The sequence below is a fragment of the Vigna angularis genome, chromosome 9 (assembly GCF_016808095.1).
Source record: "Vigna angularis cultivar LongXiaoDou No.4 chromosome 9, ASM1680809v1, whole genome shotgun sequence".
Taxonomy (NCBI): domain Eukaryota; kingdom Viridiplantae; phylum Streptophyta; class Magnoliopsida; order Fabales; family Fabaceae; genus Vigna; species Vigna angularis.
Window position 1 is genome coordinate 25,630,983 of NC_068978.1, and position 17,867 is coordinate 25,648,849.

Here is a 17,867-nt window from a genome sequence, read left to right on the forward strand (position 1 = left end):
CATTTATTTACAAATTTATTCAAAACTCTTTTACATGCATGAACTCAATCTAATTTGAGGAATTGTTCTCCTTTAAAACATAAACTGCATGTAAAATTATACTATGAAACAACTTTTACCTTTTTAATCTCTATTTAAATATAGTTCTTTTAGTATTTTTACAAGCTACTTTTGTTTATTTTTCCTTTTACTATTTGACTTACAGACGACAAACTAAAAAAATTGAAATAGAATGTACAAGAAGTGAATGCTATTTGTGGAGACTAGAGTGAATTCAAAACATGCCACAGGAGTTCACTGTTTCCTCACTTACTATAATACAGAATTATGCACCACAATATTTTCCTGAAGATCTAATCACAATTAAAGCTTTGTTACAGCTTTGCAATGGTGCCACTGGAGATCATATGTGGCAAATACGAATTCAAATTCTCTGTTGATTTCTTTGAGTCTTCAAAATACATTAATATTAATGTAAGTATAATTAAAAAATTTAATATATTTTAAAGACATAACAGAAAAATAGCACAAAAAAACTCAGCAGAGCATTCAAAAATCCCTGAAAATAGTGTTTCTTTTTGCAATAGTAAGTGGACACACATTCAAAGAGAACAAAATATTTTTTATCGCTATTGCCAAGGAAAGTAGCTACACTACCAAAATACGAATAGAAGTAATATGGATTCTTAGAATTGGTTTATCGATTTCTGATGTTTCTTATGCTGTCTAAAGAGAACAAACAAGAAAATTCATAATCCTTAATAGATGATAATAACGTTAAGACCAATAACAGTAATCCATAAATTAAACATCATAAATTAATGACAATAGCCTTTGGTTCACATGATCCTTTGTCTACATCTTCAAAGCAGCCCTTGCCATGGCCAAGGCACCATCAAAGTTTTGGTTTCCACCAATAAATCCACTCATATGCACAAAAACACAGCCAGGAATGCCAGCCTCCTTTGACAGTTCTTCATCCCTTAACCCTCGCCACTGAGAGGGTAGAGCCTTTCGGCTATCAAAACTGTCAGGAGACACTGCAACTGACTGCACTCTCCATTGTTTGCTTCTTTCATCCTGTAAATGACATTAGGTGATGTACAGAAATCTATAAATGTGTAACAGAACCTACCATAATAAGGCAGATAAGAGATGATATTAAGCTCATGGTGATATAGGGACTCAAGCATTTTATCATTACTTCAATGACAGCAGTCTCAACAAACATCGCTACAAAGGATTTTAATACCATCTTTATAAGTGGTTTACACTTAACTCAATCTTACAAAATCAGTTTGTAAAGCGAAGTTTGTGCCTTAGTATAATTTCATCATATCTCTAGTTGATATGCAATCTCCAAAAAAAAGTTATTGTGTATTGCTAAACCTCAAACCTAAAATATAATGAAACATTTTATTTCTATGTACTTTTTTTTAAACTCATGCTACACATCACTATGATTTTTATTTTTGTGTACTTTGAATGTTTAAATTTTATAAAATGCATTACTTTTAATTTTTGGTATTACTAAATTATGAAATTATATTTCTAATGTTATTTTTCATATATTTTAACCACTACTATTCTTTTTTAATCAAGTGAACCTTGAACTGGTCCCTTTGACTCATTTTATGACCTGTCTGGTTTACAAAACATAGATATGAAGAACCTTTCCACACAAAAATTATAGACTCAACTTTGAAGAAAAATTCTCACGGGAATTCAAGCAATGGAAGATATAACTTATCAAGTACTAAGATTTCACCAATGATTCCATTCATTTTGAAAAAGGAAAATTGTGGAAGAACTCACATTGACTAGAAATAAAACGAAGTTATAATATAAGTTGTTACAAACTTAACTTTAGAAACTGGTTTTGTAAAGTTAAATTAGGCTTAAAAGTACACTTCTTTATATGATATAAGAGTCATTCAAAACCTATCCTAATAAGGTGTTAGGCCTCATGTCACCCATTAATAGATTCTCCCCTAGTCCCACACTTGAGATGACTAGTTCTCAACATGAATGGGTGTTGATGAGTCCATAATGCCAAATTACCTTAGAAATATTACATTTCTGTTAATTTTGACTTTTGATAACATACCAGTATTTTCCAAGGCGGGGTCCACAATAAATTTGTTACTTGCTGATTTTCACCCTATTGATGACATCCCAATAAATTTTTTACTTACTGATTTTTTGTGAAGGAAATTGTTAGCATAAAGAATCTAAACTATGCCTTTCAAGTGAATTATTTTCATCCTTACTACTTGAGCTAAACCACATCCGCAAGCAGTCATCAGAATTGTCAAGAGAAGTGTGATTTACCAAAAAAAAAATAGATGCAGACAAGTGTGTGTCAATAATGATATACACCATAGTTTTCCTATCTCCTTTTTTAACCTTTGTCTAATTTGGTGGAAATGGGGTGGAAGGAACATAAGAAGGACTAACACCTTGCTTGCTCTAGGGAATGGAAATAGAGAAACAGTATGGTAAGAAGAGAGAAAGAGGTAGGAATAAAATTGAATGTATAACTGTTTGGTAGAGTAAAAATAGATAAAATAGAGTAGAACGATATTTTAAAAGTTATGTGATTTGATATAATTGTTTGTATAAGTAAATACCCATTATATCCTCATAAGTGGCAAACCAAATGTAGAAACTTCTCAAGCATAATAGATTAAAGTTATTGATTAGTCAATTATTCAAATAAAATAATCAATCATAAAATTTTGATAATAGGCTATCATTGAACAATATTGTTTTATGAAGGTTTATTTTAAACAATTTTGCTAATAGGGAAAGATGGGTAAAACAGGTTTTTACACCCTTGGTAAACAGTAGTCATGGTCAATATAAAACACACAAATACACATATATAATGAAATCACAATGCCAAATAGCTAACAAAGTGTCATAAAATTACAAAACAATACTGTGTACATCACAAGGCCAAGAAAAGTGGCTAGCAACTCCACAAATTCAGCAAACAACTATTTTTAGATGCTGCACAATTGAGCAACATATACTCCCAAAAAACAGTGATGCTGAATAATAAGGGCTGTTTGCTGCTATATAAACTCAGCAATATACCCTACAAAAACTCCTATAAAACATCCTCCTCATTGATCAAAAGTTCTTCCCTTTCCTCAACAACGTCTTTATCCTCATCTATTGTGGATTTTCCCTACATGTTGAACTTGGCATTCAAGTTTCTTGGACCGCATTTCCTTCTAGCTCCCTCATCAACATCAAAACACGTATGTACATTCATCCATGAAGCATGCATAACTAAGCAAGGACTTTCCCTTTTTGATTATCCACTCGTCATTTAATTCAATACTGGACACGTACATGGGATAATATGTGTATGCCTTCTCTATCCTTTATCTCATCTCAAGTTTAGTATTATATTTAACATACACAACTTTTAACCTTTGTTGCTCTATTGACATTTTCTTAGTATGCACATAGTCAAATATACTCCAATTCATTTCGCATCCCGCTCACTACATGAGCCTAAAGATTCTTATGGCTACTTGTTGATTCAAAAGAAAATATAGTTAATAAGGTACAGGAGGATATTAAGTGTGTTGTTAGAAGTTGCAAGAAGATTCTAGAGACCTCTTCCTAATCTTTGCTTTAGAGCTAGGGTTCTCTATATTTAAAGGCTAATGTACTATTTTAAATCAATGAATTGAATAAAATCTACTCATTCAGATTAATCCATTCCTAAGTTGGTACCAAAGCTCACAATCTTAGAGACTCTACTTCCATATTTCTTCTTTACAATCTTAGCTACGATTCCATTTTGTGGTTGCCTAGCATGCACCCATTTCCTTCAATGATTGCACCCAGCTTGTGTTTCCTAGGAACCAACTTTATCACTACAGTTTCCACCATTGTCATCGCCACTGCCATCATCGCCAATTAGACTAACAATCTCACCAGGAAAGTAAATATGTTGTCCTCTGATATGTCCATCCCTCGAGTCTTGCCATATAATTGGAGCTATCACATGCCTCTTGTTCCACAAGTAGTGAGTTTTGCAGGCCTAAAACTTTCAGTCATCACAGCCCATCCAATCACTATTCCCACTACTGCTTGCGTTGCCAGAAACACCTAGAGGTGGTTGTTCCCAATTTATCATTGTTTTGTCCTTTTGCCTCACATGAATCCCTCATTTGAAAAGATCATTGTTCATGGCAGCATTGCTCACAAATTTTTCTTTTTCTCTTTTTTCTACTATTATCTATTTTTTTATTTAGGAGGGGGCTAAGAAATCCTTTATTCTTTGGCACGACAACTCCATTAAGCAATGCTAATCTCCCACACTTACCTCATGATAGTTGCCTTAATGAATAAAACTATCTCCAATGAGTTCAATTCATTAGACACGCGTTAAAGGGTACAGATAGCCTCAACCATATTGAAAGAGAGGTTGTATCATCAGTTAATCCTAATTTCCAAATTTGGAACAATGATGACTCATGAGTTATTGATTACATGGCTAAGGATCCATGACTATAGAAACTAATAGAAATTATGTTTTACTCCAATGCCTGTGAAATTTGGGAAGACCTCACAAATACTGGTTACATACAACACGATATCTCTACATGCTACACCTTCTTTATTCTACAATGTTCATTAAGCTTGAAATTTGCAGGGATGTTCACTCTTGCTCAGTTTGTTGAACAATCCCAAATATGTCAACTTTTACCAAGATTGAATCTTACACATGACCCTATTAGAGCACAAATTATTGGGAAGGAAAGACTTTCTACATTGTCCGAGGTGAGGAGTTGCCATGTTTGGAAAGGCTGCCACAACCTTGGACTTCAAATCTCGAAAACATAAAACTCAACTTCAAAGATAACGATGACCATTGGTGCACTCATTGTAAGAAATTTTACCACACTAATGAGACTTTCTACATTGTCCGAGGTGAGGAGTTGCCATGTTTGGAAAGGCTGCCACAACCTTGGACTTCAAATCTCGAAAACATAAAACTCAACTTCAAAGATAACGATGACCATTGGTGCACTCATTGTAAGAAATTTTACCACACTAATGAGACTTTCTTCAAGGTATAAAACCAAGAACAACTACAATTGTCTAAGCCAAGGATAATTGTTCATTTTCCTCTACAAACGAATGTGTTTATTTTCTAAGGAACACAAATGATGTGGAAATCAAATCAAAGTTTATTAGCATATCTTGTGGCAAGTTATACAAGCCCAATGTCATAAAAAAACATATTGTGGTTAGAAAGCAAGTACCAAAAGATGGCTTATTGATAGAATCCATAAGAGTATATGGACATTAAATTTCAACGCATAATGTAGTCCTTCAATTGACGAGGACAAAGGAATCATGGAAGAATTTCTAGAATCTAAAGTTGTAATAAACCTCCTTTAAGACTGACCTTTTAGTTCGGCTAGACAAATGAGAGCTTTCTCTTTTCCATGTAACTTGAACCAAGTCTCCTTGGTGTGGCCAAATATCTTACATTGAGGGCACCTACAATCCTCCTTGCCTTTTAAGTTGAATTTCATGTTCCTAGGATTTGAGATCCCAAGTTCGGAAGCCTTTCCAAAGAACATGCCAACTCTTCATTGGAAGGTTCATTTATTATGACCATTCGACGACTCTCCTCACCCTCGCCATAGAAGACTTTAGAAATAGAAGAAATTCTTTCCTTCCCAAGAATGTGTCCTAATAGGTAATATTGAGGGATCAATCTTGATAAGAACTTCAATATTTTGGGATTGTTCAACAAACAAAGCAAGAGTGACAACATCCCTACTATTATCTAGCTTCAAATTTCGATATTGGTCCAGCTAAATCCATAGACCCTTCAACATTAAATGATGTCACACAACAAAGAAAGCACCCAGCTTGGTACCAAATGACACATAGAAAAAGTATTTCCAAGTCCTTCCCCAATTTCAAGAGCACTAGAATAAAACCTATAATCTCTATTGATTCCTATAGTCATGGACCCCCGTAGCCATGTCATAATTTGCGAGTCATCATTGTCCCAAATTTGGAAATTTGGGTCATCCTTAGGAATGGCCTCTCCTGCAATATGGTTGAGCCTACTTGTACCCTTCAATGTGCTTCTAATAAATTGAGCACATTTGAGATCACTTTGATCATTAAAACTATCATTAAGCAAATATGGAAGAACAACATGGCTTAGTGCAATTGTCATGCCAAAAACACAAGATTCCTTAGACTTTAAAAAACATCAGAGAAGAAAAAACAAGAACAATGTCATGAACAATACTTCTTTCAAAGGAGAGAAGAGCAACCAGAGGCGAAAGGGTGAAACAAGGGCAAGTCTAAATCCACCCACCTTAGGGTAACTTCGACAAAGCAAGCTGCGCTGAGAAAAACACATCGAATGCACAATCACAAGTCAGAAACTTGTGTCACATGAAGCCCAATCATAGAGAAAAAAGAGGAGCATGCAGGCACATGGATACTCCGATAGCAGTGCAAGTTCAATGGTTGACAAATTAAAGGATGACAAATTTCCTAGAGTGATTGTTGATCTAATTCAAGCTATGGCAACAACAGTGATAAAGATGGTGTGGCAGTGGCACAAAGTTGGATGCACCTTGGGCAACCCTGATAATTAAAGGAAACGGGTGCGCTTCAGGCAACCCCAAAAAAGGAACATCAGCTAAGACAACAATGAAGACATGTGGAAACAGAGTCCTCAAGATGAGGAGCTCCGGTACCAACTTGGAAAAGATTAAACTATATGAGGAAAAAAAATATTGAATTAATTCCGTGAAACATATAGAGAACTCTAACCCTAATATAATATAAAAATTCCTATTGTAGCTTATAAAAGATATTTTCACCTGGAACAACATTAACCGATCAGCTTAAAAGGTAAAAAACCACCAGACGTTATTTCGAGACTTAATGGGGACTAGAAACATAGAATAGAACCTGAGAAAACGAAAATAAACAAATACCTGAAATAGAACATATTTGATTGGAGGGTCAATTTTCAACTCCCCTTCAAGCTCAAATAAGTGAAGCTTCCACTGCAGAAAACAAAACACAAGTTCACAATTTCTGATAATACAATGCTAATAGTACCATGTAGGTAATACACAGGGAGAATAAAGAATTTGAGGAATTGAGGTATTTTCAGAATACACATATAACTGTACATTAGCCAAAGATGACCATTCTAGATTATAAGCAGCAGCCTGTTGATGGTTTTTATATAATTGGATAATAAATAATTGGAGTTGCAGAAGCTGAATGTCTCCTGATACCATATCAAACCACAGAATGCAGAAAAAAAAAAAGTATTCTTATTCAAAACTGAATGAATAGAAGATTAAAGACTGGAACATTACTGACTGGAAAACAATGATACAATGCTCTGGACTATATATACACATATAGAATAATGCTTTAACAGATTTAGCTGACACAGTAATACAGCTTTATGAAATTATAATAATGAACAGAAATATAATAGGAAAGTAAGCCAAAATAGTCAGTTCCATTTACTAACACAGATGTGCCACATCAGCTATGATCGCACCGCCAGGGATTTGTTTTGCTCCAAAACTATTGTGTTGTTAGGGCACAAATCACACAATGATGCTGTATAAAACTCACACAAAACTGCTAAGGAGTAGAAAACAAGTAATGAACAGAAACTGAGAATCACATAAGTATACTATTCAATAAAAAGTTAATCATATCCTGCTTCCACTGATTATATTTACTTGCATGATAAGAAAATTAGATCATTTTTTCATCAAGAAATTACGCTGCTTCCACTGACTATATTTGCTTGCATTATAAGAAAATTAGATCCTTTTTTGCATCAAGAAATGTTGAGGTCTCAAAGATGTCCAAATAAATACACATTCAAGGGTCAAACCGTCATTTTAGGCATTAACATATTCCATAAATTAGAAATTTGTTCATGAAATGCATAATAGTTAATTTTAGCATGAAAATTACAAGATCCTCTGCGTATTTGTCAACATGTTCAAAACTGTTGAACATGCTCAAGCTTCAGATCGTTATTTCTTAATATAGCACAGCCGAATAGAAATAAGTTGAATGAATCATATTCAAATATTAAACAAAACGTTACAAGAGGGGGGAGAATTTTCAACTCACAGGACAAGATTTAGTCAAAACTAGAATTTCTCCACTAGGATCAACAGTCTGTCTAGCTGCTATGGTCTCCATTACAATTGACCTTGCTGGTAACCATGACTTTACATGAAGACGAACGCTCTACAAGAGAAGAGGGGAGCATCTCAGATAACAAACCAAAATGTAAAAAAGGCAAGAAAATTTTAAAACCACTTATTCCTGTTGAAGTTCAAAAAGAAAGTGCCTGACAGACTCACATCCAGAAATTCACTGCCAGCAAGAGCCATGGCACGTTGAAAGGCCTCATTTTCTTTCTCAGCTGACTGATGAAGATCTGTCCAGTCCAAATTTAATCTTCCTACTCTTGAGGATAAATGAGTATTATTCACATATTTCGGAGGCAGGTCTGTATCAAATTGATTGATTCCATTGTCTGTAGCATCAATTGCCTGATATAATTAAACAATAACACTAATATCATACATCCAGTTTGGATCGACTAACTAACCTCAAATGCACCATTAATCCCATATACCACCCTGCAGGCAATTATCAAACTAATCCAAGAACATAGCTGAATGTCCCAAAAACATAAGTCAGCCAATGTCCTCTTACAATCAATCATTTGGTAATGAATATCAATTACGAAAACTGATCTATAGCAATAATGTACAATTTCCAAACATATACTTATATCAATAAAACAAAATTCGTAACAGAAGCCATAGAAGTTAATAAGACACTAGACCACCCACAGGCCAATTATTTGCAAAGCCTATTCTGGGAAATATATGACCTAGAATTAATTATTACTGCACTTGTACTGGTATATGGAACATAAATGGCTCTGTGTGAGTATTGACATATTTCAACAAAGAAATGTAGAAACATGCATTCCAAAACTACACCAGAATCGTGATGTAATTGAGTTATGGTGCAAAATTGAATCCATCTACTTCTTGATATTATTTCTCATTCCCTTTTTATTGTTGAAGATCACACATCAACTAAACATATGACCAAATTATACTGCATAAGTAAATACAAATCTCATATTTCTAAACCAGTTTTGTGAGATTGAATTAGACTTACATAGTCCACTTTTTATGATACAGCATGCAAAATTCAAAACTATGTACTATACATATGAAATATAGACTATACTTGAAAATACTGACTATTGCAATGCATGAAAAAAATTGTTAGGGATTCTGAAAAGAATTCCTAACCAGCACTATCTCTATCTCAAACACCACAATCCAGAATAGGAAAAGAAAGAATAGTATGAATGGTATTCTCAGCAATGAATCAAGAATACATTGTATCTTAGGAGCTTAACCTCCTTCACCTGGTGCTAAGACCGGTCTACACATACAAACTACTTATTGAATGAACACAGAAATCATAAAAACATATTATTGAATGAGAGGGCTTACTACTCCTCATACATTAGCATTACATTTATAGGGGAAAGAAAGTAACTACCCATTTCCTTTCCAACTCACTTTGGTTGGAACACAACTCACACACAGCTCATACTGACAGCACACACACAGCTCACACTAATCATTCAATAATTCTAACACTTCCCCTCAAGCTGGAGCATACAAATTGTATGTACCAAGCTTGGAACTAATGAATTCAATTCTAGGTCCTCTTAAGGACTTAGTTAACATATCTGCAAGTTGATCCTTTGACCCAACAAACTCAGTACAAATTTCTTTGGACAACAATTTTTCCCTAACAAAATGGCAGTCAATTTCTATATGTTTGGTCCTATCGTGAAACACTGGGTTTGATGCAATGTGGAGAGCAGCTTGATTATCGCAATACATCTTCATGGTTTGAATGCTACAGAAGTTGAGCTCTTGAAGAAATTGCTTCACCCATCTAAGTTCACTTGTTAGTGATGCCATAGCCCTATATTCAGCTTCAGTTGTTGATCGGGCTACTACATTTTGTTTCTTACTCTTCCATGAATGATATTTCTCCCAAGGAGAACACAATATCCAGTAGTAGATCGTCTATCAATAGGCGAGCCTGCCCAATCTGCATCACAGTATCCAGAGACTTGAATGCTTCCTTTATCTTCATATAACAACCCTTGTCCAGGAGCCTTTTTTAGGTATCTTAGAATTCGAATGATAGCATTCCAATGGCCAAGACATGGAGCCTGCATGAATTGACTGACCACTCCAAATGCAAAAGATAGATCCGGTCTTGTAATAGTGAGATAAATCAGTTTTCCAACAAGTCTTCTGTATCTTTCTGGATCGGAGAACAATTCACCTTCGCTTGAAGCTAATTTTTGATTTGGGTCCATAGGACTGTCTATTGGTCTACAATCAATCATTCCTGTCTCTTGTAATATATTGTTGGAAGTCCCACATCGACTAGAGATAAGGCCAAATGATAATATATAATTGAGGTGCAAACCTCACCTTACAAGCCGGTTTTGTGGGGATGAGTTAGGCATAAACTCACTTTCTAATATGGTATCAGAGCCATGGTTAGAGCCTATCCTAGCGAGTTCTAAGTGGACATTCTATTCTTCTCTTCCACCCGTAATCGGGCCGCTATTGGACCACCCAATTTCTACTATCACGCACGAGATGTCTATACCTCGACGTGAAGGGGGTGTGTTGGAAGTCCCACATCGACTAGAGATAAGGCCAAATGATAATATATAATTGAGGTGCAAACCTCACCTTACAAGCCGGTTTTGTGGGGATGAGTTAGGCATAAACTCACTTTCTAATATATATCAAGAGCATATTTCCTTTGAGAGACTACAATTCCATCTTTTGATCGAGCTACTTCAATGCCCAAGAAGTATTTCAGGCTTCCAAGATCTTTGGTTTGGAAATGTTTGCATAAGTGTTTCTTCAGTTGAGATATTCCAACAACATCATTTCCTGTGATGACTATATCATCAACATATACTATTAGATAAACACATTTCCCAAGAGATGTAGTACAATAAAAAACTGAATGATCTGTTTCACTTCGTTTCAAGCCAAATTGTTGAACAATAGAGCTGAATTTTCCAAACCAAGCACGTGGTGACTGCTTGAGACCATATAGAGAGCGATGCAATTTGCATACCATTCCACACTCCCCCTGAGCAACAAACCCTGGAGGTTGCTCCATATAAACTTCGTCCTCAAGATCACCATGAAGGAAGGCATTTTTTATATCTAGTTGATGAAGTGGCCAGTGACGAATAGCTGCCATTGCAAAGAATAGACGAATAGTAGTCATCTTAGCCACAGAAGAGAAAGTCTCACAATAATCAATGCCATAAACTTGAGTGTATCCTTTAGCAACTAAACGAGCTTTGAGACGATCAATGTTGCCGTTAGAATCAACTTTAATTGTATACACCCATCGACAACCAACTGCCTTTTTACCCTGTGGAAGAGGTACCAACTCCCAAGTTTTATTTTGTTCGAGAGAGCTTGGATTTCTGCAATCATGGCCTCTCGCCAACCAGGATGAGCAAGTGCTTCTTCCATATTTTTAGGTATATCAACTGAAGACACTGAAGATATAAATGCACAATAGGATGGAGATAATCTGTGATAACTAAGAAAGTTATAGATTGGATGTGGGTTGCGAGTGGAACGAGTACCTTTCCGAAGAGCAATAGGCCAACCTGAATCATCTTCGGGAGTCGTGGGAGTAAGTGACGGTGAGGAAGAATCTGAAGGAGAGGATTCACCATTTTCTGGATGTTCTACCTGTGTAACATTGGGAGATGATGGTTCAGGGGAACTGGGACGCTGAGTTGTAGACACAGGAGGAATATTTGACTCAATCATGGGAAGAGGAAGGACCTGTTGGATAACCTCAATCTCTTGTTCAGATGAAGTGAAGTAGGGAGTTTGTTCAAAAAAGGTAACATTTGCAGACATAAAGTACTTTTTAGTTTCACGAGAGTAACACCTATAACCTTTTTGAAGCCGTGAATATCCCAAGAAGACACATTTGATTGCACGAGCAGAAAGCTTATCTAGTCCAGGAGACATGTCATGAACAAAACATACGCAACCAAAGATTCGAGGAGAGGTGTGAAAGAGAGGTTGGTTGGGAAAAAGAATGGAAAAAGGAGTTTTATGATTAAGAGAAGAAGAGGGCATCCTATTAATAAGATAACATGCAGTTAAAATGGCATCGCCCCAGTGATGAGTGGGAATATGGGCACTAAGCAAAAGAGTTCGGGCAGTTTCAATCAAGTGTCGGTTTTTTCTTTCTGCTATACCATTTTGTTGTGGTGTATGAGGACAAGTAAACTGATGTAGTATACCATGAGAGCTTACAACTTCAGAGAAATTGTAAGAGAAGTATTCTTTGGCATTGTCACTTCTTAGAATTTTGATAACTTGGCCAAATTGATTTTTGATTTCATTTAAAAAGGAGGTAAAGATGGATAATAATTCAGAACGATCTTTCATAAGATAAACCCAAGTACATCTTGAATATTCATCAATGAAAGTAACAAAATACCGAAAACCAAAGGACGAGACACGACTAGGTCCCCAAATATCAGAATGGATAATGGAAAAACTAGAATCACACGTTGTTTGTGACCTTTTAGGAAAGGAAGACCGAACGTGTTTTCCGAGATGACATGACTCACATTCTAAACTATTGACATTACCAAGTTCAGGGAACATTTTTTTTAATTTTAACAAATGAAGATGACCAAACCGATCGTGTAACAATTTAGGAGTAGGAGCTGCAACACATGATACAAGGGGATGAGATCCAAAATGGTATAATCCTCCCGCTTCATATCCTTCTCCAATCCGTTTCCTTGTCCCACGCTCCTGTATAACAAAGGAGTTGTTATCAAAGGTTATTGAACAATTTAATGAGTTGGTTAACTGACTCAAGGAAATCAAATTGAAAGGACAGTTAGGAACAAATAGAACATATTGGAGATTTAAGGATGGAGACAGAGAGACATGACCAATGCCCTTTGATGAGACTTTTGAACCATTTGCAAGGGTTATTAAATGAGATTTTTCTTGAAAAGAAAGGGTTGAGAACAAAGAGGTATTACCGGGGATATGATCAGAAGCACCCGAATCAATACCCAGGAAGTTTGATCTTTGGTAGATTGAGAAATGCACACTGTACTTGAAGATGTTTGTGCCATGCTATTGGATTTTAACCGTAGGTACTCCTGATATTCATCTTCAGTAAATTTTGAATTGAAGGGTTAGACTGAGAGATATTAGCGGTTTTTGGAGGAAAACCATGCAAGAAGTAGCAATTCTCTTGGGTATGACCCATCCTTTTGCAATGTGTGCACGGACCTCGCCCTCGACCTCCACGTCCTCCTCCTCTAGTACCACGTCCTCTTCCGCGTGCGATAATCATGGCAGATTGCTCTACTGCCCCAAAAGTTTCTTGAGGGTGTGGCATCGGAACCCGAACAAGACGTGTGGTCAAGGATTCCATGGAGGGAACTTCATGACTGGTTAGAAGTTGATCTCGGATATGAGCAAGGTCGGGATGCAGAGCTCGTAGAATCATTACCATATAATACTTGTCTAACCTTGTTTTGATATCTTCAGAAGATCCTGCTTCTAAAAACATCCGCAATTCTTCAGTAGCGGATTGGGCTTCAGCCATAAAAGATACCATATCATGATTCTCCATTTTAAGGGATGCAAGTTTATTTGTCGTGTCATACAGACGTTGAATGTCATTGGCATAAATGCTTTGAGCTTTCTTCCAAAAATAGTGACATGTCTTGAAAGCTCTAAGGGATATGAAGATTTGTGGTTCTACGGATTGCCACAACAAAGCACACAGTTGGAAATCTGCTTGTTTCCATTGATCTACTTTTTCAGCTGGTACGTGTGTTCCATCTTGCTCAAGATGATCATAACATCCGTGGCCAAGAAACCACATTTCAACAGCAGCAGACCAAGATAAATAATTTTTCCCATTCAGTTTTTCAGAAGTGATATTGGGACTTCCTGACAATGAGATAATGCTGCCAGTTGCCATTGCACGGTGTCTATAAATCTGAACTCTAAGAAAAAAAGCGGCAGTTTATTGAGGCAACAGCGACAAAATCCTTACTTAACCTGCTCAAGAGCTCACAAGATGAGACCATTCATAGAGTTGCTACAATGGCTGCTATGGAGGGACAAAACAGAGAGAGGAAGGTCCGGCGAGTCGACCGGAAGTAGCACGAAGTGATTCCGACGTCGGAACGGCGACGCGTGAACAGTACACGCCCAAGCTCAGTTGGAGAAAGGTGGCGCGTGGAGGCGCGTGGAGAGGATTCTTGGACTGATTCCGACGGGGTTATCTGTCGCTCGGAGAGGCGCTCCAGATCTGCTGGTCGCCGGACGAAACTGGGTTGACCGACGACGGCGGACGGCGGCGGACGGCGGAGTAAGGGGGATAGGCAACGACGGAAGGTGGCAATATGTGGTGATGGGTGTGCCAAACAGTGAATAAAGTTTGAAAAAAAAAAGAGGTTATATATGATTATGGTAGATGGTGAGTGATAATGGTGGAGCTATATCTGATAGCTTAACTGAGAAAGGAAAAAAAGAACCAGAGCGGGTGATCCCGCTCTGATACCATATTGAATGAGCACAGAAATCATAAAAACATATTATTGAATGAGAGAGCTTACTACTCCTCATACATTAGCATTACATTTATAGGGGAAAGAAAGTAACTACCCATTTCCTTTCCAACTCACTTTGGTTGGAACACAACTCACACACAGCTCATACTGACAGCACACACACAGCTCACACTAATCATTCAATAATTCTAACACTACTCAACAACTAACTGAAACACTAAGGGTCCTAATATATAGGCCCGTTTCCCGCCCCCTCACTTAACTGAATAGCAGTTAAGTAGTTAAGTGTTTTGTTTCGCCTTCCTCCTCTCATAGACTCTCCATGTCCTAACAAAAATAAAGAATGCTTGATTACTTGACCCGCAATTAGAAATGTTTACACCATGATAAACAAGAATGGACCCAAGGAATCAAGTGGATCAACTTGTCCCCTATCAAAGCCAGTTAACTACTTAGGTTGATAGACATATAGACAGAATGTAAAGGGAGTTAGTTGGCTATTTATTTCGGCTCTCAAATCCCTCAAGCCCTATTTCTCTCCACTGAGTTTCCCTAATCCAGTGGAGTCTGTTCAATAATTGCTCCCCTCCTGTTGGTTCCTATTCTATTAAAAAGAATCTATTAGGATGCTTGACTCCTCTCAGCATCTATTTTCTTGATAAACACTCTCCTCAATCTCCTCAACCCAGATTTTGCTCAATTATAAAAACATAATAATTAAAAATGAATAAGTACATAAAATAATTAAATCAAACAAGTTCATCCAAAGTATGCATGGAGACAGGAAGACAGGAAAAATATTCAAAAATATATTACCTCCATGAAGCTCTTGTAAACCGCCAAATATATATGATGGACGTCTTGGTGTACCTCATCTACCTTCAGTTCTTTTGCTATAATCTCCTTTCCAAAATGCTAGACAGAAAACACAATCTAAATATAATTATCAAGGAATATAGTATTCACATTTAGAATAAAATTTCCCACAAACAATTTAACATTATACAAAACAGAGGAATTCACCACTGTGCAATCGAGGTAAATGACATAAGCAAGAAGTTATAATAAAGCCATAACAAAAATAGGTGGTTTAGATGAGAATTTTACCTTATAAACAAGACCAGCACTGCTCAATTTAGTGGAGAAACCATGCCCAAAAACTTCTTCAAAACCCTTCTGATGATGATCATACCGATCTCGGGCAGGGTCATAGACTCCCCCAACATCAAGAACAGCATCAAGACCCTCCAAAACCTACAGATCCAAAGTTCAATTTATGAAAAAAAACTTAAAACAGATATTACGCCACAAACTTCCACTCCATTCATTCGCTAAAGTCTACCCTAAACACAGGGCAACGTAAAAAAACCAACGGCAGCAACAATATAAAAGCTTAAGACAACTTCCCAACAAAATTTCCACTGCCCCTCCCATTCATGATTCAATGACAATATAAAGAAAACTCCCTCAACAAACCAAAATGCCGGCAACTCAAAAGGAAACACCCTTGTCCACATTTTCTAAGCAACTAAACACGCAAACCGTTAAGGAAATCACAAAACTGAAACAAGTGAAATTACTATATGGTCTCCTGCTTCATTATTAACTTATTTTACATTCCCACATTTTCAACAATCGGTGAAAATTTTCGATTTGGCTTTACTTTTTAGTACGTAAATTTGCTTAAATCCCACAAGGTACCAGGTTCGATAGAGTATGTAAATGTTTGGTTGTTCTCCCATAATAGCTAGCTTTTGAGGGTGCGTTTCCTAATTACTATGTACTTTCCAATGCGGACATCTCAGCAACCAAACAGATAATTTTTTGGTTTTTCATTAATCAGACCCCCATCCAGAAAAACATTTTTTTTCTAATCAACCAAAAGAAAATAAAAAGTCATATTTCCCAATACCAAACCAAAAGAAATATTTTCTACCAGCCAAACCCCAAAAATATCACACTTGACCATCAACCATACAAAAATACATCATATTTCCTCAGCAATCAAGCAAAAAAAAAAACCTAAAAAAGAGAGAGATGAGAGATGAACCAAACCTGAGGGTCTCGGGTGCGAACGATTTCGGCGTTGTTAAATCTGTGAGTGAGGCGAATCATGAAGCAGCCAAGGGCCTCGTCGCAGTGAAAACTTCCATTGTGAGTGCCCACGCGCTTCAGAGGCGCGTGAACGGGTAAGCCGGAAGAGAAGGAGAGTGATGTTTGGTTTGCCATGAGAAGAAGTGGAAGGGTGTGTTTGAGAAGATGGGATTTGATAAATGGTTTTGCCGTCACAGCCCACATGCAGTTTTTATTCACTTTCTTCCAACACACGTTTTTCTTCACTTTCTTCTTCCAACACACGTTTTTCTTCACTTTCTTCCAACACACGTTTTTCTTCACTTTCTTCCAACACACGTTTTTCTTCCATTCTTATACAAAACCCTGTTTTCTGCATTCTGTAGGGTTTAACCAATGTCTTTACAAATTCTTTTTAGACTTCATTTTCTTTACCAAATTATATTAAGTTTTCTTTTTCTTTTTTTTCTTCTATTCCAATTTTGTGGGGGTGCAATTTACTACATTAGATACTAACAACATGCGATTTGTAACTTTTTCTTCTTCTAACTGTACTGCTTCTAGTTTTATTAGTTTTATTTATTAGGCTATACCTCTCTTTTTCTTCTTGCACCCCCACAAAACCATTAATCCCTAAAATACCCTTTAATCCTATCCTCTCAACCTCGTCAGCCTCTTCCTCATCCAAGGCTCCAGCATAATATTCTATCAACAACCTCAGCTCCAACCTTTATTGTCTAATAAGACAAGATTGCTTAACAATTTGTATTTTGAAGTTTAATAAATGTACCGTATGATCGGACGGTCTACATAGATCATAATCGGTGTGCATGGTCGGTCTCATAAGCGCACAACACGAATATTGATTAAAGAGATTAAGACAGATCACAAACTAAGCCTACCATATCATAATTGGGCCGAGATTGAAACATTGTTAATCCTAGACCCACACTAGAAAACTATAAATGTAAGTGAAAGGTAACATGTAGGTGGACGCATTTACTGTGCATTAATTACTGTCACTATT

General features: G+C 36.6%; 1 protein-coding gene across 2 annotated transcripts; it reads right to left on the minus strand.

Moving 5' to 3' along the window:
• Window positions 1-662: 662 nt before the first annotated feature.
• On the minus strand, window positions 663-17,220 carry LOC128193998 (uncharacterized). Of its 2 annotated transcripts, none has more exons than XM_052868326.1 (7): window positions 16,823-17,220; window positions 15,875-16,021; window positions 15,584-15,682; window positions 8,409-8,600; window positions 8,173-8,292; window positions 6,999-7,070; window positions 663-1,080 (listed from the first exon to the last, which is right to left on the minus strand). In XM_052868326.1, the coding sequence occupies exons 1-7, from the start codon at window positions 17,063-17,065 to the stop codon at window positions 856-858; spliced, it is 1,098 nt and encodes a 365-aa protein (XP_052724286.1). In that variant the 5' UTR covers window positions 17,066-17,220; the 3' UTR covers window positions 663-855. The 2 variants fall into 2 exon arrangements, with proteins under 2 accessions (XP_052724286.1, XP_052724287.1); XM_052868327.1 differs by lacking the exon at window positions 663-1,080 and adding an exon at window positions 2,889-6,397 and having other exon boundaries at window positions 16,823-17,184.
• Between the last annotated feature and the right edge of the window lie 647 nt (window positions 17,221-17,867).